This window comes from Lissotriton vulgaris, chromosome 9, assembly GCF_964263255.1.
Source record: "Lissotriton vulgaris chromosome 9, aLisVul1.2, whole genome shotgun sequence".
Classification (NCBI taxonomy): domain Eukaryota; kingdom Metazoa; phylum Chordata; class Amphibia; order Caudata; family Salamandridae; genus Lissotriton; species Lissotriton vulgaris.
The window spans coordinates 332,250,294-332,273,554 of record NC_141697.1 but is presented as its reverse complement, the minus strand read 5'-3'; the positions used below and the strand labels follow the sequence as shown (position 1 = coordinate 332,273,554).

Here is a 23,261-nt window from a genome sequence, read left to right as displayed (position 1 = left end):
AATTTTAACTATCCTCTCTCTTAAATTAACCAGTGGTACCACTTTTCCTTGTCTTGAGATGAGGTTGTCCTCAACGGATAACTCACTTCTCAGTTCCCAAAATGGTCTTAATACCTTCGCCTGACATTTCTTTCTGGGCCATCCCTTTACTATGAGTTTATGAACCTCTTGTAACGTTTCATCATTGAGACACTCTTTAATCCAATCTTCTCTCTTTATGGTTGGAAATTCCTCGCTGATACTAGCAACACAGAGTTCTTCTTCCTGTGCACCTTTTTCCACATTTTGTAATGGCTACCTGCTAAGGAAATCTGCGACCACATTTTTAACTCCTTGCAAATATTGTACTTCATAATTGTAATCTAAAAGTCTTATAGATAGTCGTGCCAACCTGGGTGATGCATTGTACAAACCTTTTACAGTTAGCACTTTTGTTAGTGGTTTGTGATCACAACGCAGAATGATCTTTTTACCCCAAATGTACTGTCGGAAATGTTTCATCCCCCACACACATGCTAGTGCCTCTCGTTCAATGACTGAGTATCTTTCCTCAGTTGCAGTTAAAGATCGAGACGCGATGTTGACTTTCTTACCAGTGCTTTCGATTTTTGTGAGGACTGCTCCTATCCCCTTTCCGCTGGCATTCGTAGTGATTACACAATCCAGATTTCCATCAAATCCTTGCAGGGGTGGAGCTTCGCAAATTTCTTTTTTTAGGCTCTTAAAACTGTCTTCGCAACACTGTGACCATTCAAATTTGTTTTTATTTTCCAAAAGTGTTCTAATGTTGTATGTTTTGGCCGAAAAGTCCCTAACGAATTTGGAGTAGTACTCTACTAGCCCTAAAATCGCTCTAGTTCTTCTTTGTTTACAGGTACTGGAGCGTCCCTAATTGCTTTTAGAAGTTCTTTCTTAAGTTTTATTCCTTCATGAGATATTTCATGGCCCAAGTAGGTTACACTATTATTACTGAATTTGCATTTCTTGTATTCTGCCGTCATACCTCATTTTTCAAAATTTTTAAGCACCTGTACCAGTCTGTTGTCATGGTCATTCTGATCTTTTCCCATCACCAAAATGTCATCCAGGAAGATTAGTATTTTCTTGACCCCCTTAACAATTTCTTGCATTAGTCTTTGAAATAACGCCGCAGCCGACGCTAACCCAAAAGGTACTCTTTTGAATCTGAGATAAAGGTGGTTAGGTGTCTGCTTTCAGGATGCAAAGGTACCTGATGGTATGCTGCAGCTAGGTCAATTGTCGAGCACACAGTCATATCTTTGGAGAGGGATAACATCTCATTAATTCAAGGTAATGGGTACTGGTCTACGAGTATATTTTTATTAAGGTCTCGCAAGTCCATGCACAATCTAAATTTTCCATTAGGTCTCCTGGCGACCACCAAAGGTGCGTCGCATTCAGCAGATTCTGTCTGGCCAATTATGTCTGCTTCCAGTAATTTGTTAATTTCTTCTCTTACCTCCTCCCTGAGTGTTAAGGGTATGTGTCTGACCTTGTGTAAACAGGGCATAGCGTCCTCTTTCAGTTTAATTGTGTGTTGAAAACCCTTCAACTTACCAATCTTGTGATTAAATACTTTAGGGAATCTGTCCATCAAGTCACTACACTGTAAAGTGTCCTGTTGCATGACAAGAACAGGTTCTGAGCTGATCGGGTTGAGTTTAATACCAAGCTTACCTTGATCTTTCCATCCTAAGACTAATGGACCAGTGTCTGCGACATATAACTTGCTGCTAGTTTCTCTTTCCTTAAATGTAAAAGTAAGTTTCCTGAAACCCACAAGTTCAATAGGCTCGCCTGTGAATGTTTTTAATGTTATGTCAGGTTTTTCCATTTGTCTTTCTAATTTTCCAAGAAATGTATCTCTCCACACTTTATGGTTGACTATGGTGCAGGGTGAACCAGAGTCTGCAATTATCTCAATGTTAACACCCCCTATATCCACATTGCACACGGGTTTCTTTTTATTGCATTTCTCATCATCCTGATTATCTGTTTCCTCTGTCACATTTAGTACGCACAAATTGTATTCTGAGTCATCTGATGAATTTAGCTCCTTCTCCTCCTAAACATACTTTACATTTGCTTTTCCTTTCCTTCTGCAAGCTTTTTGAAAATGTCCTATAAGTCCACACTGACCACATTTGTTATTTCTAGCTGGACAATTCCAGTCGTTTTCCAAATGCTTATTGCTACCACAACGATAACATTTTAATTCTTCGTATGTTTTTACTTTGCCACAGGGTCTTGGACTTTCTTTTCGTTTGCTCCTATAAGTAAAAACTTTTTTCTTTGTTCCGCTTATTTTAGCTACTACATTAGTTTCTTCATTTTTACTTTTATTTTCATTGATAACCTCTTTTACACATCATCTAGTCAATTTTGCCTTCTTAACAATATCAATGACCTGTTGTAGAGGTTTCTCTCCCTTTGCCCAAAGTGCATCCTGTATGTTTAAATGTGCAGCACACATTACTATTTGATCCCTTATGAGATCATCATGCATATTTTCAAATTTGCATGATAGTGCTAAGTTCTTTAAAGCTGCCTCGTAATCATCTATACTTTCATCCTTACCTTGTTTCCTCCTGTAGAATTTGTATCTATGTACAGCAACACATACAGTGGGTTTATAATAACAATCCAAATCCACCATAGCATCATTATACACATTTCTCTCACCCCCTTCATGCACTTTTTTTGTTATATTGTTGTACACCTTTAAACCTCCTGCTCCCAGACCGTGTAATAATATTTTTTTTTCTTCAGGTTTAATAGGTTCATCCTCTTTCTCAAATGTGGAAATGTAGTTACAAAAATACTCCTTCCACTCTTCCCATTTAACTGGTGGTGCACCTGCACACTTTAAAAATGGTTCTGGGGGCTGCAGATTGTAAATATTACCAGATGCCATAGTCACTTCTCTAGCTTTCAATTATATACACCCTCCGATGTTAAGTTATAATATATGTTTTTGTAATTTTAAGAAAGTACCTCGTGTATCAAAGCGATGTAATTCTACCAGCCTTTAACAGTCAAAAAGCTTCCTCCCGATTTTTTTTCTCCCAATGTGCTCATTTGACAGATGATTCCTTTCCGATCAGATCGACGATCGTTGCTTGAGTATGTTTACTCTTTTCGACAACGTCGTCTCGCACGCATCCAATGCGTGAAAAAAAATTAGTCTGTTAACTTTAAATATTTCAAAATGGCGTCGCATGCGTCTACGTCACTTTATAGAAACGCGACTGCGCCACACTTCTGAGGAGATTTCACACACAACTCCCAAATTCGCTCTCCGCTCTCGAAACAACTTCCACCTGCAATACCTCTTCGAAGACACGCAGGCTCCTCGCAGCTCACGGAGTACAGCGTTGTGATAACCTCTTCATAAGGCGTCTCTCAGCTCGCACAACCAACATCAGGTGAGATGTGCTGCTTCTGAAAATACTGCTACGCTGTCTGTAAGTACTTAGAATAGATGAGCACACTGGTTGACTTTATATGAAAAGTACAATACAGCTAGATTATGCTTCTCGTCTACGCTTTAGTATTATCTTCTTTCATCTTACGGCTATTTCTTCATCATCACCACATTCCAACGAATACTATTATTTTCCTATTTCCGTTGTGATGTGTTCCGATGATTGTACCTTCCGCGAAGATCTTCAAAATCTTCTATTAATTTCTTTAGAATTTTCTTCCGATTTTTCACGTGGGTTCTTCAGCGTGTTGTCGATATACCTCATCACCATAATTGTAAAGAATATTCCAGGAAATCAAATCTTAGAATAAGTTATTTATTATGTCATTAAGACAACACACCATAAGCATGTGTGCCTGACAAGAGAAGCAATCAGAATGCCCACACTGTAAGGAGCAACTGTCGAGTCAACTGTCACATTGGAACACCGAGCTATCAACATTCCAGCTGGTGTCATAAATATCACGCGCAGATAAAACAGCACGCGCGGGGAAGGGGTTAAGGAAAGGAAGAAAGGGCTAAGGAACATAACGAAATGACACCAGAAATTTTTTAACTGAATACAGAGGCAGAGCATTTGTGGTTTTTGTGATGTCACTTACTCAAGTCAAAATACAGTAGAGACCAAAACAACAACATGGGTTAGATACAGGCAATCAAACTGAAGATGGTTAGTTCTCTACCCTTTGTCATCTACTTCTACAACATCAAAAAAGGAATTGTCTTACTGGTGAGGTCTAGTACAATGTTTCTGTGAAACAGTTGGGGGCCAGTTAACGTCCAGGCAGTGCAAAAAGTAACTGGACCTTTAACTTTATTGAAAACCACAAGTTGGAGACCTCTCGCCTTCCTAAATAATTATCTCATCAATGAAATGCTGAACTTGCCAAGGAGCTGTGGGAATACACAGACGCTAATGGGTAATTGAATTACATGATATTAAAGAATGTAGCAGTCTCTCTGACTCCATCATTTATCAATAGTGTTTGTTGACTGCTTCCTCAAGCGTACAGTCTCCTCATGTTTTTCTATATAATGTTCCAACTCTTCCTTGAATTTTTTCATTTCAGGATTCAAATCTACAGTAGATAATTCTTTCTCCATATCTTTGAGTTGTTTTTTAATAATAAAAAGGATCTGTTCAAGAGAAGAAGAATGGATCAAACATAAAGAACAGGCCACATAAAGATTTGAAAAAAGAAAATACAATTTCAGAATCGTCAAAATTGCTCTAAAACGAACACAGCTAATAAATAGAACAGATTTGCTAAAAGAAAAACAAGTGGAAGATACAAATGATAAGAAAATACAACTAATTACTACATACTCCACGGCGAACCAACAATTGATGAAAATCTTAAGAAAGAACTGACACATACTTCATATGGATACCACAACATCACAAATTGTGGGGAACCATCCTGAGATTACATATCGCAGGGCCAGGAACTTAAGAGACCAGTTGGTACACAGCCATTTTCAACCACAAAAGAAACCTGACACATGGTTAAACCAAAAGGATTTTACAAATGTAACAGTTGTAAGGTGTGTTGTATTGCACAAATTACCAAAGAGATAACTATGGCAAGCAAGGCGACATGGAGAATACAACAACTAATTAATTGCAAAAGCCAATTCGTCATTTACATTATTGAATGTCCATGCTCCCTGAAATATGTAGGGAGCACGAAATGCGAATTGAAAAAACGAATTCTTGAGCATGTTCGAGCTACGATCAATTCTGACAGGAGCAATGCGGTTGCCAAACACATGGAGAGAGAACACAGTGGCAACTGGAAGGAATTCAAGTTTTATGCTCTGGAAAGTGTGGGTGTACACCCGAGAGGAGGGGATCGTGAAAAAACTATGCGGCAAAAAGAATCTAAACACATCCTGAACTTTCGTACTTTAAGTCTGCATGGATTGAACCAGGATGAAGAACTGCATTACCATCTCTGAGAACTGTCATGTCGAGTAGCTCCCGGGTTAATGACAAGGGCTGTACATTGGGGAGCTATCAAGATTGTCCTCCCTCTTCAAGTATTTTTTAATCTCACATTTTTACGGTCACTTATCACACAATTCAGGTTGGACTATTTTTGACATAGCACGGGGCGGTCTTAGAGTCAGTGTGAGTCTTAGATAAGATGAACCAACACATTAATGGGAATAATAACATCAAATCCATTACCCACTAGAGGGTAAAATGGTTAGAAAAATCCTAACCATCAGCCACATTATAGCCCACTAGAGGGCCTTATTCTGGGTCAATTGTTTTGCAGAATATGAAGCTGACTGATGGATAGAGGCATATCATTATTTAATTAAATAATTGTAATTTGACGTACAACACACCAATTAATACACACAATGCTAATAATTCGATTATAAAGAACTGTTTTACACTGCATTGCACATTTGTATAGTGTATTAAGTGAATAGAATCGGACTTTATGACTAAAAACTACATGTCCCATAATGCCCTGTGCCAGGAACAGGAAATGATGTAATTTTTTAATTCACGAAAAAAAACTTGTGGTGGTTCGCTAACAGTCCTGTGAGCAAGGTCTTTGGTGAGACTGAAATGCGTAAGGAGAATGTTGCTGGCTTGCTGTTAATAAATCTTCTAAACACATCTATCGTTTGGATATTATTTGTATTAGCCTGGGAGTGCACGAAGGAAACAAACGATTGAACGCGGCTGGGCTCTGCCGCCTCTTTGATGCACTGCCGAAGAGCGCCCGGGAGCCTTGGAATGAGCCAGGTGTGATGGATATATATATATATATATATCACAAAGCTCCCTATAGACCCTCAGACAGTCTTCGATAAACACTCACGTAGCTTCCATCTCACCTCTTTTTTTACACGCACTTTGCAACAGACCCTTGCATCTTACCAAGCCCATCTCATCCTCTAAAGTCATTATCTTGCCTCATATTCTTGCCCGTCCGTCTGGTTCTGCAAAACAGGGGAATGGTTTTAAACACTACATTAGTATGCGCAATAACTCCTCAAGAGTAGTGGTTTAAAAATAATGATACAGGTTTGTTAGGCGTTTTGGGGCTTGGACTTCCGACCTTCGATCTGCCCAAGTGGGGATTTACTTGAGAGGCCCCAGACCTCACACTCATGATCTGTTAATGAGTCATCCATTGCCAACTTTTCTCAGCCGAGGTTCTTCCAAGTACTGAGACCGAGGTTGGGACAAGTCTTTTTTTACCCGGAAGGTTATACACTGTATGAAACATATACGTAATCGTGCTGAAGAGGGAGACTGTGCAACCTTTGTGAATCCCAGTGGGACTGCAGGCCTTCAAGCCCACCCTGGTTCCTCCTCTTAAGACCAAATGTGTGAGGTAAGGTCAGCTCATTGTTTGGGAGGGATCGCTTTGTCTTTTGCTTGAAAGTTTCATCGAATAGAAACCAGTAGAACCAGCAGATGGAGGCGTTCACTGAGGTGTTTCTTCACTAGGATTTCAGTTGACAGGGTCGTGGCTAATCTCTCAAATTAGGCGTGTTTTTTTTTAACCGAATATAAAATAGTGAAGTGTTTTGCATTCATATGGTTGAAGATGCTATTTCCTTTCCTAAAAGTCTCGAGCTAACCAAAGCTTTCTGTAAAATCACCGTGCCCTAATTTGCACCTCATCTCAGACTATTTGCGTCTCATCTCTGTGAACCCCTGAGCATCTCTAAATGTGGTATGGTGAGGAGTGGTATGAGGCATCTTGCTGTGGATTACTATTGTGTTTTTTGGAACGTTTTCTTGGGGAGGAAAATTAATGTAGCACACTGTGATGTGGAAGGAAGTGTTCTTGATTTTTCTGTTTTATATTGCGAAGACCATGCCCACTTGGTCATCAGAGCTCTTTACATAATGAGAAAAACTGAAGGAACAATGGAGGAAGTAAGTAGATGGGGAAACAGCAGAAACATGTCCTCAATGAATACTAGGGTTGAGTTTGGGTAGAGAGTTTCACCATTTTATTTACCTTTTGGAAGGAAAATTACAGAATGGAAAAGTTCGTAGGAATTCAATTTGTGGAGTGGAATAGGACGAGAAAAGTTTAGAAGATGATGTGGTAATGACTAGGAGACTGAAGTATTTAAAGAGTTTAACCTTCGAAAAGCCCATACTGCACCTAGTGACAGACTTGTTGCAAAGTATTAAAGTAAAATTGTAAGTCACAATTTGCTTCTCAACTCTCAACGCCTGTGTTGCGATTCCTTGTAAATAGCAAGGAAAATGGGTGACAAACCGGCACTGCCTCTTCTTGTGATTAACATGGAAATGTACATATGTTTGTGAGCGCCAGTGCAGGAGCAAAGCTTTGACCGGTTACTGACTGCTATTTGCGGTCAATAAAGTTTTGTGCTGTGGAAAATGCCGGATCTTCTTAATTTACCAGCCTAACCAGTTTGTAATCCGCTAGTGTTGCATTCGCTCATTGCTTCTCAAGATGTTTTCCATACCTGAACTCTTTGCATTATATTCTATTAAAAATGGTGGCTGTGCTTTCATTCACACCAATGATGGTTCTATTTCTGTGGTTCTGACTTTTTAAACTGTCCCACTGCCATGACTGGAACAAAATAAGCCAGGCATTGCTGTGTTGTGTTGGTAGTTCTCTTCAGGCATATGCTTACAGAAAGCCGAATGCTTGTGTCAGGACTAAAATCCCAGGTCAAGAAGGCCTCCCATATCTTTGAGAGCTGGATGCCCTCAAAGTCAGGAGTCCTGGGAGACAAGTGACTCCATGCATTACATTAAACCTAAAAGCAGACATCTCAGATACAATTAAGGCAATTTGTTCTACCTGTTTTTCTGAAGAAATTCTATATCGCAGCAGACTTTTGTTAACAGAACTAGTTGTGAAGACAAGATAACACTGATCATTGTCAATGTTCAATAGTTTTGCTATGTCTGCATGTGCCATCTCATTTGCTTTACCTAATTTCTAGTTTCAGGCTTTTTTATGTGGAATGAATTGCTGATTTATTGGACGCTTCTCAGATAGCCGTCTAGGTCTGTCCACTTTAGAAGCTATTGACCTAGATTTAGGGTTAACTAAACTCTTCTGCCATGTTTTATTTAACGTTTTCCTCCATGGCTAGCGGCTTACCTCCCTCTCTTAGAATAGAATGGATAAATTGTTTAAGAGTTCTAATTACTATCTGTCAATTAATTGGCTATCCAGCAGCGTCACTGGAATTATGTGGCGGTGCAGCGTTAACTAACTTATGGAGCGAGAGCAAGCTAATTCTGTGCAAGGAACGACAAATTATGCACCATAGTTTGCAATTGAATGCAAATTATGTAGACTGTTTGTTAACATTATTTTGTAGCTACTTTAACATTTTATGGAACCGATCTTTTTTATTAATGTTGGTAGACCAATCTTAAGGCAATACACAGCTGTTTACCTACAACCACATTGGCCGACAGTGTGGAGTAAATGAACATAACAAAGTTTACACAGCTTCAATGCCTACAACCCAGGGGCTGGCAGCGATGTCTGGATTGTGTTAACAAATTTATCTAGAATAGGAAAATAATTCTAAGCTATCAGCAACACATTTAAGAAAGGAAAGAAAACCCCTTCCTCCCATACTTAAAAAGAAAAGAAAAAGGCCCTGCACAGGTCCAGAGTTAACAAGCATTTATGCCTTACACTTTAATCTGTCAGGCTTCTTTTAAGATCTGAGCCACTACGTGAGAGTCGCCGTTACATCCTTTACCTCAGGGATTAGGTACAATATTTGTAGGTATTTGGGGCATGTCACCTCCCTCAATTCTTTTGACAGCAACTGGATGAAAGGGGCCCACAATTCTGCATAGGTCTCGCCTTTTTGGTCCTGAACCAAGGAGAGACATTCAATGGCGAGAGTCCGCCACGGTCTATGTAGCCAGGCCGGGTGTTCTGGGACATTCGTGGTGCCCCATTGTGCACGGATTGATGGTTGTGCCACTAGAAGTGCCAGTGCCAGCTTCAGTGAGCGTTGGGGAAATGTCAGCGTGTTTGATAGCCCCAGAAGTGTATATTCCGGGAAGTGTGGGATCTCTGTATCAAACGCCCTGTCAATGTTATTCAACACCCCCTCCCAAAAGCGACCCAGCTTTGGGCAATACCAATGTAAAGCATGAGAGGCCACATCCCCTTCAACAGTATGATTTTTGTCCCAGCTGTGAATGCGGGCCGGTGTGAGGTACCAGTAGGATATGACTTTGTATGCAGATTCGCCCCCGCTGTATTATGTGCCGTATGGTGCGTTCTGTAATGGATGTTTGCCCATTCTTTGTCCGACAGGCCCCTTCCCAACGCTTCCCCCAACGCAATTGTCCCTTTGTTCTCTCACCCCTTCATCCCAGTAGCAAGCATGGTGAACAGCTCTGAAATCAGATGCTTATCTTTTTGGCATACTAGCCATTTCTCGAAGGAAGTAAGCTGCCGACAATCCTTCGCTAGAAAGGTCGTGGAAGTGACCCAGTGCCTAAATTGTAGATAGTGAAAGTCATTGGATTTAGGTAGGTCATAGTCTTGTCTCAGTTGTTCATATGGGATTATGCCTTCTAGATCAAACAACATACCCACTTTCTTACCTCCCACTTCTCTCCATCTCTGAAAGACCTCTGATTTGCAGCCTGGTGGGAAGTCGGGGTTGTCCGCTATTGGGGAGGGGAATGTCGTCAGGCCCCTTCTTAGTGCTGCGGCATCCCATACTTTCAGTGTTGCAGCTGTAACTGGGGAAGAGTAGAGACCCCAGGCCCTCAGTTTACGAAGGAGCCAAACCTTCCTCCAGATATTTGCTCCAGCTGCTGCCTGATCCATGAATGTCCAGTGCTTTCGGAGAGCATTCGGTTCCACTCCACAATATAGTGGCGGGGGGAGGCTTGCAAATACCTGTGCACCAACGGTAGGCCCACTCCTCTTTCCTGCTTGGACTGCGTCATTTGGGATATAGGTAATCGCGTCTCCTTCCCTCCCCAAACAAAGTTGTTTATAGCTAGTTGTAGAGAGCACATAGCTTTTGGTGGGGAGACCAAAGGTAGTGTCTGAAAGATATATAGAATCCGCAGTAGGACCGTCCTCTTTACCGCTGCTATACGCCCAAACCAGGCCAGCTTTAGTCTTGACCACCCATCCAGGGCTTTTGTAGTTTGTTACACCAGCGCCCAGTAATTTAGCGCCAGCGTCCTAGACAGTCAGAGCCAGGAGGATACCCAGGTAAGTTATCGGTTGCTTTGCCCATTGCAGAGGGAATTTCTCCCTTAAGATCTCATGCTCCCTGGAGGAAGATTGGTTAAGAACATGTGATTTGCTCAAGTTTACTTTGAATCCTGAAACTTTCTAGAAGGCCTCTAGCTCGTTCAGGATGGTGGGCAGGGAAGTGAGTGGTTCAGAGACTGATAAAATTGCATCATCCGCATAGAGACTTATCTTGTGTATGTCACCTCCGAATCGTAGTCCTCCTATCTGCGGGTGGTCCCAAATCTGTTGGGCAAAGGGCTCCATGTATAGAGCGAAGAGGAGGGGTGAAAACAGGCATCCCTGCCTCGTGCCCCGTGCTATTTGGAATGGATCCGAAGACAACCCATTCACCCTGACAAATGCCTGAGGGGCCTTGTATATGTATCGGACCCATTTTATAAAGCGCCCACCGAAGCCAAAGCAATGGAGTGTATCAAAAAGATAACTCCACCGTACTCTGTTGAACCCTTCCTATGCGTCTGTTGACAGGAATAAGGCCTCTTTGTGTGATCTATGTACACTATCCATAAGGTATAGGAGTTGCTTAGTGTTATATCCTCCCTGACGTGTGCAGATGAATCCCGCTTAGTTGAGTCGATCAGGCCCGGCATCAACAGGTTCAATTGAGCCACTAATATTCCGGCAAAGATCTTTGCGTCTAGATTAAGCAGTGATATTGGGCGGTATGAACCGCATGCGCTGGGATCTTTCTGAGGTTTGTGAATCACAGAGATCGATGCTTCAGCCCTGGAGTCCGTGACTGCACCGCTTTTCAAAAAGGAGTTTGTAGTGAAGAAGGTCCACTCAGGGAGGCAGTATGCAGAGCATTTATGCTTAAAGTGCTATTACCAATGTTGGACAGGGTATACAGTATCGAAATCGCATGTTGTGAGGATTGAGCTCGCAATAAATATGTTAATGGGATGTATTCCTTAGGTTCTAACATTTCCTCCCACAATGTGACTCGTAGCGCATTCCTGACGTGGAAGAAATTGAATTTTGCAATCGTGGGGGCAGCCATTGTGTCTGTTTGTAGCGTGTCCCATTGCTTAACCACTCCCTCGTTAAAGTGATCTCCCACTGTGGCGATGCCCAGAGACTGCATTGCTAAAATAAATTCTCTCTCCTGTCTCACTGGCATCCAACCACACATTGCTAGCGGCAATTTGGGCAAGTAAATTAGAGTCATACCCTGCATTTTGGCGGTCATCCAGAGCAGGTTTCTTGTGCACCTGACTGGGTCGATTGTGTGGTAGCTCTTCCGGGGTGTCCCGAGTAGATATTGAGGCAGAGTCAGAGGGTCCACCGCTTCCCTTTCAATATGCAGCTGTGGTGTAAACCGGGCACCGTGTTGCCAGTAATATGCATGCATCTGCTGAGTAGCACAGTAGTACAGTTCGAAGTCTGGGGTGCTCACCCATCCCTCCGCGTAAGGTCTAGTCAATGTTTCCCACTGCACTCGTGCCTGTTTTTCCGGCCCGGGCAAGCTGGAGCAAAAGAGAGCGGAGTGTGCGGAAGAATGATTTTGGCAGTAAAATCAGTATGTTGGCAAATAAAAACAGAAAACGTGGGAGTACTATCATTTTCATAAGCGAGATTCAGCCCAATAGTGACCCTGCCAGTTGAATCCATTTCTCTATGGAGTCCGAGAGCTTCTGTATTGCTCTGCCATCGTTTTCTCTCTCCACCACTTCCGGATCAGTATGTATCTGCACTCCCAGGTATCTAGTAGGCTCCAATGTCCACTTAATGGGGTGGGTTCTCTTGACTGGGAGGGTGTTGGGGGTCAGGGGAATGCAATGGATTTGCTCCAATTAATGTGCACACCTGAATGCTGTCCGAATCGCTCTACCTCTTGCAGGATTTGTGTTAAGTTCCATGTGGGATCATTAACGTATAAGAGGGTGTCGTCTGCGTACGCCATAGGTATTAAGTTATACAATGGGAAGTGTATCCCCCGGTGCCCTTAGTATTGAGGTAGTGCACACGCAAGAGTCTCAGCAGTCAGCGCATACAACTGGGTGGACAAAGGACACCCCTGCCTTGTACCCCGCATGATTGGTATTGGCTCTGAAGGGGAGTTCTAGTTTGATGAAAATCTCGCTCACCCCCACACGTTTCAGCACTGCCCTAAAAAAGCGCCATTCGACTGAATAGAACGCCTTCTCGACATCGAGAAAAATTACAGCTGCTCGCATCTCTGACCTGCAATTGTGCCAAAGAGGGTGCGTAGGTTACTTGTTAAGGAGCGGGTGGGCACAAATCCAGATTGTTTAGGGGCCACCACCATTGGGAGTAAGGGTGCTAGCCGATTCGCCAGTATTTTGGCAAATAATTTGATGTCTGCGTTCAGCAATGAGAGCTGCCTATAGGAGGAATACTGCTGTCTTTTTAGGTTGAGCCTAGCGCGGCCTAAGGCTCTCGGGAGCGAGCAGCGGCGCGCTGCATTCCTCATTGTGGATCAGGTTACTGCAGCCACGTTTGTTATTCCAGCTGTCTTCGTTGTGCAGGTCCCTGCCTCATCAACCGTGTTTTTTGTGCCTTTAAAGCGCGGTCGCTTTCACGGCCGCGTTTGTTTCTCTTGTTTCTCCCCAACACGGCGACCAGTTTCATTATATTTTTTAATTAATGTACTGGGGCGCCGCTCTCCCTACCACGGCATCCGGTTTTATGGTATTTTTTAATTGACTGAAGTCTGTGGGAGAGCCCGGGTGCTCTGCTGGGGCAGTGAATCGTGTGAGGTTGCTTGTGCAGTGCACTGCAGTCTGTGGGAGAGCCTGGGTGCTCTCCTGGGGGCAGTGAATTGTGTCAGGTTGCTCGTGCAGGATGATCTGGTCGGAGTGGCGGGCTACGGAGACGGGGACATCCTCACTGACGGAGACCCCGAGAGCGGACCCGAGGAGGGAGGTAAGGCATCCACTGTACCACAGGCAGCAGTCCCTTTAACCCACCTCTTCATTGCAGCGGAGGGGGTACTTTTTCAAATGTTTCCAAAAAACATTACAGTGGAATTAAACACACCTCTCTCTCCCCCCCTTTTAACCTGCTGCTCCAGGAAGGAGAGGGTCACACACTGAATAGTCTCAACTCACCACTGGCCCCAGCGCCCCATTGCCGTTTATAGCTCATCGATGGGAATCCATTTTTACAGCGCTAACCTGTGTGGTCCGAACACTAAGGTCTGTGGACGCTAAAGGGGGCTTCCATTGCCGCCCTGCTAACAGCGGAAGATGATCTGACAAGTGTGTCCCCATGAGTATGCTATTTCTATCTCTTTCAAGTGTAGCGTGATAGGGCGAAATTCTTGTCGTTTGAACAGGGTGATAGCCGACAGATCTTGGAAAAAAGTTGGAGGGTGACCACTGAATTGTGTAGGGTGTGCGTCTCTTGCCTTTTTGATGATAAGCTCCTTCTACTGAAAGTCATGCATGCATACCAGAAAGTCCGCTGGAGGTGCCTTGTCACTGCCCGGCAAACCTACCCTGTGTGCCCGGTCAATCATACTGTGTGGTCGACGCACAACACAAGTCGAAAGAGGGCCAGCACAAACAGCCTAATATCCTCTCCCTCTGCGCCTGATTGCACTCCTCTGATGCGCACATTATTGCAGCCGGAGCGATATTCCAAGTCCTCTGCATGGCCTTGTAGCTCAATATACTGCTCCTTTAGCCGGATAATTTCTTGTTGCATCATTTCCAGCTCCTCGTCCCATCCTGTTTCTTGTTCTTCTAGAGTCGCTACACGATCGCCTAATTCTTCCACGTTGCGCTATAGTTCTTTGAAGTCGGCTGAGAGGTGCCTTTTCAATTCTTGTAAGTCTTCACGTAGGGATGTGAATAGTGCGGTGATGAAGGCTTTTGTAGCTGGGGCATCAGCTCCCTCCTGTTCTCCCTGCAGTCCCTCCTTGTCTTGGCCTATATTCCCGGTGGCTCCATGCGAGGGCTGTTTCAGCAGCATCTCCTTGACAGAGAACTCTTTCTTCACCATTTACCCCGCTTCAGTTCTGTCTATGCTTTGTGGTTCCTGGATCACCGTGTCACAGGTGCCGTTGACCCCCTATCCCGTGCCCGGATTGTGCTGGCCTGATGAGGAGGGTATCTCTGAGTGCGTGTTGGGGCTTGGGCTCTTCTGGTCTCGATCCTTGTGAAGTATTGTCACGGATCAGGTATGTCCCAGGGGGATGCTGCCTTCACTCATCAACGCTTGGATCAGGAAGTGAGTGGGGAAGGGCCCACTATCGTTGTTGGGCCATGTTCTCTTCTAGAGGGAGGCCGGGGCGTGTCTACAGGCGGGCCACTTGTTCAGATCACTACCTGGTCCCACGTGCCAGTGCTGCCTGAGCGGGGTCATCGTCGGTGATCTCTATCCTCCGTTAGTTGTGCTGCCTCCTCTTAGTGGCAATGTCATCAGGACTGAGCTATGTCAATGGGCCGCGGACCCCATTAACTCCTACGCGCAGGTGCGCTGCAATCGGGGCACATACTCTTCCACGCCTCCTTAAGTGTGTGTTATAGTACCTGCAGAGCCTTGGCGCCAAGGCGACCCAGGCCCCCAGTATATAAGGTGGTCTCACCCCACACACCGCACTCACCCTCAGCGTTATTGTTTTTTCTATGAGGATGTCACCGGGGGGCTGCTGGTGCGGTTGTATATGATCTGGAGCCACGCAGACCACGACCTCGATGTTGTCACCTTTGTGAGCTCCGGCTCCTCCGAGTGGCAAGGCCGGTGACAAGGCCCAACCACCAGTGTTCCTCTTTTTATATTCAGGGCCAATCTCCGAGCCAGGGAGCTCTTTCACTCATTCCTGGTCCCTGGATGCGGGGGGGGGGGTGTTCTGTCGCAGCCGCACACAGCCCGGAGCCGCGCGGCTCACGGCTCCAGCTCCTTCAGTCTCAGGAGCCCCGGATCCCCTCCTGCAGCAATGCTGGCCTCAGGATCCATGAGCCCGGGCCCTCCGCCGCATCCGCTCTGCTCAGGGCTGGCCTCCATTTCTCCTGGCGTGCTCCCTCTCTGTCGCTACAGTCGGCTTCCACACTGCAGGGAGTAGATGCAGTACAGGGGGGGTCAAGGGCCACCTCGCCGGCCTCCAAAGCCCCGGCAATCGTGTCGCAGGCCTCCGCCCACACTCCGATCGGGGCAGGCCACAACCAGCTCTTCTTTTCTTGGGTCCGCCACCAAGACCCCCGGGACTCTCCGTTATCCCAGAGGCTCCAACTGTGCTCCGGAGCCCAGTCCATGCCCTTCCGACCAGTGGCCATGTGGTAGAGCGGGCTATAGTAATGCAATTGTTCGGTGGAGTCGGAGAGACTGTGAAACGCGTCTGATCCAGCCGCCATCTTGGCCACGCCCCTACTTTAACATTTTAAAACACTAATATAAAAGGGCTTCCAGTGCTACAAAAAATACAAAGAAAGAAAAAAATGCACACTTAGCAGAACCTTTTAAAATGTTAGTCACCAACAAATGATAATTTGTTTTCTTTCAAAAATACACAGAAACACCACTTTTTGAACACTGGACTTTCTACCTCGAAGAGCAAAATGCATTGGGTAAAACATCCATTGTTGCATTCAACAGAAGACAAGCCTACTTGTGCATGTTTTTTGTAATGAGGGGTGTTAGAATGAGAGTGTTCCCTGAATGGTGTACAGTTGTGTTGCCTTGTTCCCTTTGCCCTAGGTGCCCAACTGCTAGTAGCTGGTATCAAGGTTTTTATTTTGTCACAAGCTTCACACTGATCTAGTGTGAGTGAAAAATCCTGGGCCTGTCCATTGAGATGACTGAAGTACAGGGCCTGGAGGAGCACACAAAGCATGCCCTAATTGTTTTGACAGTGGACCAACATTACTATAGTGGATTTAGCATGTAGAGCTGTGGCAGCAGTGTACCATGTTTTGTGCTTCAGTAGTTGTGGCCGACTTTTTTAGGTCGAGCCTGAGCAGCACATGCGCTGCTCTGCCAGGCATGCGTTATTCAGGTAGGGACTTGAAGTTCTGCTCATTCTCCGCCGATATTTTTCCTTGGCGTATGTCACTGTCCACTGTAAACTGTGGCTGTTCATCGGTCAATAGGCTTAGTAGTCCCTCCTTAGTACCGCCTTGTCTCATTTTGTAACCTCCCATGACGACACCCCCTGTTACGTGTGTTGTTACTCAGTAGGCTTTAATTACAGCCTCCGATCACTATTTTCTCAACTAGCTTTGACAGGCAGGACAAGCTCTCTCCCAACGCTTTAAAAAAAAATCTTATGGAACAGGCGCCTAACACATTTGCAATGCAATAGGTCTCGCATTTGTGAGAGTTTAAGCTTTTATCTGTTTTAAAAATTTACTCATCAATAAAAGGCATTGTCATTTACAATGCCAAAAGCTCAAACTCTTGGTAAATGCAAGACCTATTACATTGCAAAAGCTTGCTATCTGTGTCGCGAGACTTGAGGCCTAATGTCTCCCTCATGTAAAGTTCTACTGCTATATGCTAACTCGGGTTCAAGTGCTAATATCCCATGTTTATGTGCATTTATGTACGTTTCCTGCGTGGTGCATACCTTGTGAATCTGAGTGAACCAGAGTATTGGAGGCCTGTTGGTTCCATTTTGGAAGCCGTCTGACCTGTTCAAGTGCACAACATGGAGGTGAGGTTGTTTTCCAGACATTGCAAGTGTAGTGCAGACAATCCTGAAGGGAGGAGACCTAAACACCGAAGAGCTGAATGAAGAGACTAGGCTACCTTTAGAAATTCAGTTAGGGCCTTTTGCTTCAAGGATCTGCTTTCATTTTGTAGACGGTGGGTTTGAAGGATGGCTCTTTAGTCTCTGGTGTTCAAAGTGTGAAGCGTCCTTTACGGGAGGCCAGCCCTTTGTCTGTCGACCTGATCACTGTTTAGCTCACACCTCTTTGTGCCTCTGTTGTATGTGCTCCAAACTGGAGATGTGGCTACTGCGAGGAGCATCATTCTTGTCAAAGACCCGGGTACTGATTACGATCTTGGCGGACATGGTTACTCCGTCACAAATGTGACGGATATCCCGTCTGCCAAATTACAATTGAAAAGTCTATGGAACATGTAATACGGTGGGCGAGATAGCCATCACATTTGTGACGGAGTATCCCGTCCACCAAGATCGTAATCAGACCCTCTGTCTGGAAGACAGCCTGGGAAGGACACATGAAAGAAGAACCAACTCAAACTAGCTCTGAGAGTGCAGCCAGAAAAGCAACAACCGGTGTCTGCTTTCTCATTTGAAAAGTGGGAGCTGCTGACCCACTTATCATTCCAGTTCTACGTCCCTTTTAACCAAGGAAGGGGATGCTGTGCAGCATATCCAGAGGACTGCCGTGAAGCTATAACCGATGCCTGCTTTCAGCCAGCTTCTCAGAGGCGAAAGGATAGCAGCTGCAGTTTGACCTGGAAGGAAGAGCTGTCTCTCTGCCCTGAAGCACCTTGCAGCTGGCTTCCCTGAGAAGAAGGGAGAAGAATACCCAGTCTGCGGAAGCTCATGACTACTTGGCGAGCATAGTCCGCTGACCCTGGAGCTGTGAATCTGTCCCAGAGAGACGCGAGTGACCTGCATATTCCCAAATTGAAGCGTCAACTCTCTTGTTTGAAGCAGGCACCCCATGGTACTGCCAGAGTATGTCCATGCAGACTGTGCTGCTGCGGCCTGCACTGCTGCGGCCTGCACAGTGACAGTGTCTTGTAGTTTGGCTGAAGCAGACTTCAACTATGTGGCTCTGAAGCAGATGCACCATGGTACGTCCATAGTGTGCCCAAGACGACTCCGTCACCCTGCAAATGACCTGTACCTTGACACCGTACTGAAGTGTGCCTGAGTGGACTGCACTGCTGTGACCCTGTAGATTAGTGGCCAAACCAGACTGTGCCACTCCATGTCGAGAATTGTGGCCAAAGCAGACTGCACTGCCCTCACGACTGATCAGACGTGTGCGGACAAAGCTAGTGTGAAATTGCTGAGTGGTGCTGCACCGCCACCCCGAAAATTGCCTAAGGTACCCAGTAACCTCTGATCCCTCCCAACTTACCCTATACCCAGAAGGGGGCCTGTGAATGACTAGAGACCACCAGTGATGGAGGAGCCTGCCATCCAGTCACACTCTTTAGGGGAAGCGGCCTGCGCAGCTGCTTTATCCCTCGACGGAACCAGAGTGCTGATGCACTCACATCTGATGTCCTCTTCTGTGAAATGGGACCAGACACGTGCTGCAGGCCCCATCCAGGACTTGCATTGGGGAGATTTACCTACTAAGACTAAGGGTCTGATCTATATTTAGAATTTGACCTGCCATTCCACCATGGGTATTGAGTAAATTACTTTGCCCCCATGGTGGAGAGACCGCCCACCTAATATATAAATGACGGCAAGTAGGCGGTCATCAATGAAAGCATTTCCTGGAACCGCCGTGACAGTGGTTCCTGCCAATGCATATTACTCTGTGCAACAGGGCTGCAGCAGCAAGGCGCAGCTCTGTAGCCCAGAGTAATCCTTTCTCCCTTTCAACAAGAAAATCCCAAAACAGGATTTTCTTTTTGAAAAAATAATATATAATGCTCCCCTCGCCATGGGAGTCTTGGCGGTAAGAAAAAGAAAAATATGACTACATGTCCGCCCATCCAAATTGGGTTGGGCGGACATGTACCTATTTTCTCCGGTCCTCATTGTCCACGGTTGTCTGAGAAGTTTAACCAGGGCAGAGACAGAGTAGTCTCCGGCGTGGCCAAACTGAAGGCTCGGCAGCAATAAAATTAAGATGGGCGGACTTTCGTATTGGCGGTATGTATACCCGTTTTCATTGCATATGAGTATGCATTCCCCCAGTATATAAATCAGGCTCCTGGTCTGTAAACTGAGCACACAAACTCTGAATGATAGGAGTAGCACTGCACCTATACCAGAAAGCTGCATTACCATATCTTACACTTAGAAGAAGGTGTGGGGAATGGGACCTGAACCTTGGGCCAGTGTCGCCACATCAGGGGATATTCATACCTGCATATTGCAGCGTCTAGTCTTTGGTTTTTGAGTGCATTAAGCAAGCACTGGGGTTGGGCAATCAGTTATTGTGCCTCTGGTTTATTGGTGAGTTCTGAGCCTGAGGAACTGCCATACTACCTCCCTGGGAGGCCTGTGCTACTCTTCACCACTACCACTGAGAATCAAGTGCCTGAGGGGACGTACTTCGCCCAGTTTTGTAGGACAGAGCCCGGGGCATCAGAGGCAAATGACCCCCGTCCCCACAACTGTTTGACCTGTGGCTCCCAGGAGAGGGTCTGAAAAAAAAGCTGTGCATCTTTTTTTCGGCTCATCCTCCTTATGTTTTAATACTTGTTTCAGTTTGAGGTTTGCTGTGAAAGTGCATTTTTCATTCAAAGAAACACCTTTGCCGAATAGCAATCGACCTTTCATATGTATTTGTATTACATACTAGGAGCTACTTTATGGCTCAAGTCATGAGTAATAAAGAATTGTAATATATTTGGGATTCTTCCTAAGCCTGACTGGCCTGCTGAAGTATTTGGTGCTTTTAGACTAGTGTTTGCAATGGAAACATGAATTTGTGAGAATAGTGAAGGAAAACCATTTCACAAATGACTCGTTCTCTCCACCTTGTTTGAATTACTTTTAGTGTCAGTGTATGTTGTGTCCTGCTGCAGACCAAAATCATTGCCTCACTTCATCAAATGGGGATGCCTGGGCAGCACTGTCACCTCTTCAAAAGCCTATTTAAAGTAGTCAGCAGTTGAAGGTGGGCACTTAAATGTCGTAAGGTTTATGGCACAGCACAATTTTTACTAACTTTTGATCCATCTGAGCTAGGAACACTTTTTTTGTCTATTAAAATCTGCAAATTATGCAGCAAATGTTAGATTGTGGGACAAGCCTGGCAGAAGTGCAACGAAAATGCTGCGGCCGCACAATCACGTTTTTCCAGGGGCCTTGTTCATGGATTTTTTTCCCTGAGAGACTGCTGAGATGAAAGCTTACCAGTTGCAGAGAAGTTGCTTAATTTGCAGAGAATGGCCTAGGGAAAAAAAAGACATAAAACCATTCTTGAATCTTGAATCGTCTCCTTAGCGCTCACGCATTTTCAAACTAAACTTGTTCAGAACAAATTGCAAACATAGCTAGGAAAAGGCAAAACCGGCCGAGGTTAGGAAGATGATTTGCTGTCCTTTCAGGAGAGGATGTGGCATATGGGCCAGAGCTGCCGACTATGGAGCTGGGAAACTGGGTTCAAGTTTCGGCGTCTGCTTAACATCCTTGAACAAATCAGTTAATCACGCTTTGTGTACAAAAATGAATGTGTCTGTGCTCAAAGTAACTGGTGCTAATGTAAATCGCTCAAATACCTTTGGGTGGTGTTGCTGCTATATATAAGTTCCCCAAATAAGTAACTGGTGCTAATGTAAAGAGCTCAAAAACCTTAGGGTGGGGTTGATGCTTTATAAATCTGCACACAAAAAAGTAACTATTGCTAAAGTAAAGTACTTCAATACCTTCGGTGGTGTTGGCACTATTAGGGAAGATTACCCATTTGGAAGCAAGTCTTTTGAAATGAAACAAATAATAAGCAATGGGTGGACTGTAAGCCAACAAAGTACATGCAACGTCTCTAAGAGAAAGCGCAAGCTCTGTCTAGTCTCGATCAGATAATGAATGTGTCCTTGTGTAATGTAACTGGTGCTCATAAAAACTGTTCACGCTGTATATGGAGAGAAAAAAATGACATGAAAGCTGTGTAGGGTTCTGAAACACATACTTCTCGAGGTACAATACTACAGTAGAATCTCAGCTGATAGAGATGCATTAACAAAGGTAAATGGGTTACAGTGCACAAAGGTCACTCATTTCCATCACTACATTTCTCATGATGCTACAAAGTCAGAACCCTTCTGGTACTTTTCTCTGATCCAGGTCTTTTACCATTTAATGTGATTTCCTACAATATCATCATTCTGTCAGAGGCCTTCGGGTGTCATGTTACATTTTCACACTAACTAGTGTGTTTAAAATCTAAAAAAGCCTACCTCTTTTTGGTCATTGAATAATGGACAGCATGTAGCGTTTAATGACCAGCATAGTTATTATAAAATTGACTGAAAGGAACTGGGGACTAAGCCAGTGCAGTCTCTGAAACAGCAACGCTTAAGTGCCAGAACCAATGATAGCAGCATACCTGTTTGCTACTGTGAAAGGTTAGTGCGCTCCTATTCGAAGTATTAAAACTCGACTAAGAATTGCAGTCGGCACTTCCTATTTCAAATTAAAGCAGTGCAGGTACTCTGAACCTGATTTTGCCTGCCCATTAAAGCACTGGACTAGCCCCTTTTGTATTTTAGAAGTGCTAATTACCAATAACAATTTTAAAGTCAGGAACTGTAAGGAGTTGCATACTCCATGCTATTTGTTCTAACCCTGTAGCAACCCCCCCAAAAAAGTATGAATGCGTGGATGGCTGAAGAAGACTGTCAAAAGAAAAATGAGACTTCATGCAATAATTGATTTGGTCCTCGAACGTAGGAGGACCCAAAGTCCTGATGAAATTGTGAATGGGCAACACAGGCATTATCCTGCACCGTATTCTCTGAACAAAGGATGCTTGGGTGGTCTAAACTGGGCAGTTGTCTAATCCTCTCCACCCACATTATAGATTCTGGTAGAGAAGTGGGTGTCTGGTTCGAGCCATAATCGGTCTCTCCATGAACACATTCCAACAATAGAAGATTTAGACAACACATGAACCTAATGAAAAGTTAGCTGCAGGTGCCTGGATTTGGTTAAAGTAAACTAAGAGGAAGGAAGTCTTTAAATGAAATTATGTCTTTAAATAGAGATTATGCTGCGTCCACAGCCTGTTTACAGTTTGAGCTTATTTACTCATGACAACAGGAGAGGCGAGTCTGCCTCCAAAAGCTTAGTATGCAATGATTACTCTGATCCATCAAAGCGTTACACATAAATAAAAAAAATATGTGATTTTCAGAGACTTGTTTGCGGAAGTACCCATAATGTATAACAAGCGCATACCATCATATTCTCACAGGTTCTGGGCAATATAAGCAAAACGCATGCGCATCACTCTAGTAATCCCACTATGCATCGTGTCGGATACATCGGTTGCCATAGAAACTGGAAAGGATGTATTCTAGCCAATGAGAGCTCGCCCACAACTATACAATGTATCACAGAAGAGCTGCAGCATTATAACACTGTGACTAGCAGGAACACAAACAAGCATCTTCAAAAAACAAGATGGCCGGCGCTGCTTTGAAACGCACAATGGTAATGCATTTTAACTGCTCATCTCTTATGCTGATCTTGAGGATGTGGTGTAAGGGATGGAGCGGCTCACCTTGAAGCTGGGGAAGTGGGATCAAGTCTTGGCGGGAGCCTCAATAGCCTCAATATCCTATGAATATGGGCAAATCTCTTAATCTCTGTGGGCCCGTGAATGTGTCCGTCTACAATGCAACGGGTGCTT

General features: G+C 44.5%; 1 protein-coding gene across 6 annotated transcripts in view; it reads left to right on the top strand.

The window, feature by feature from the left end:
* DGLUCY (D-glutamate cyclase) overlaps positions 1 to 23,261 on the top strand; it is a 279,618-nt gene that overhangs the window by 28,073 nt on the left and 228,284 nt on the right. The window contains exon 1 of one of the 6 annotated variants that reach the window (XM_086937655.1): positions 6,651 to 6,864. The exons of the other annotated variants lie outside the window; for them this stretch is intronic. Coding sequence (XP_086793781.1) covers positions 6,856 to 6,864 — 9 coding nt within the window. The 5' untranslated portion in view covers positions 6,651 to 6,855. Of the gene's footprint in view, positions 1 to 6,650; positions 6,865 to 23,261 lie in introns of those variants that run through there. 6 annotated transcript variants of the gene reach the window in all.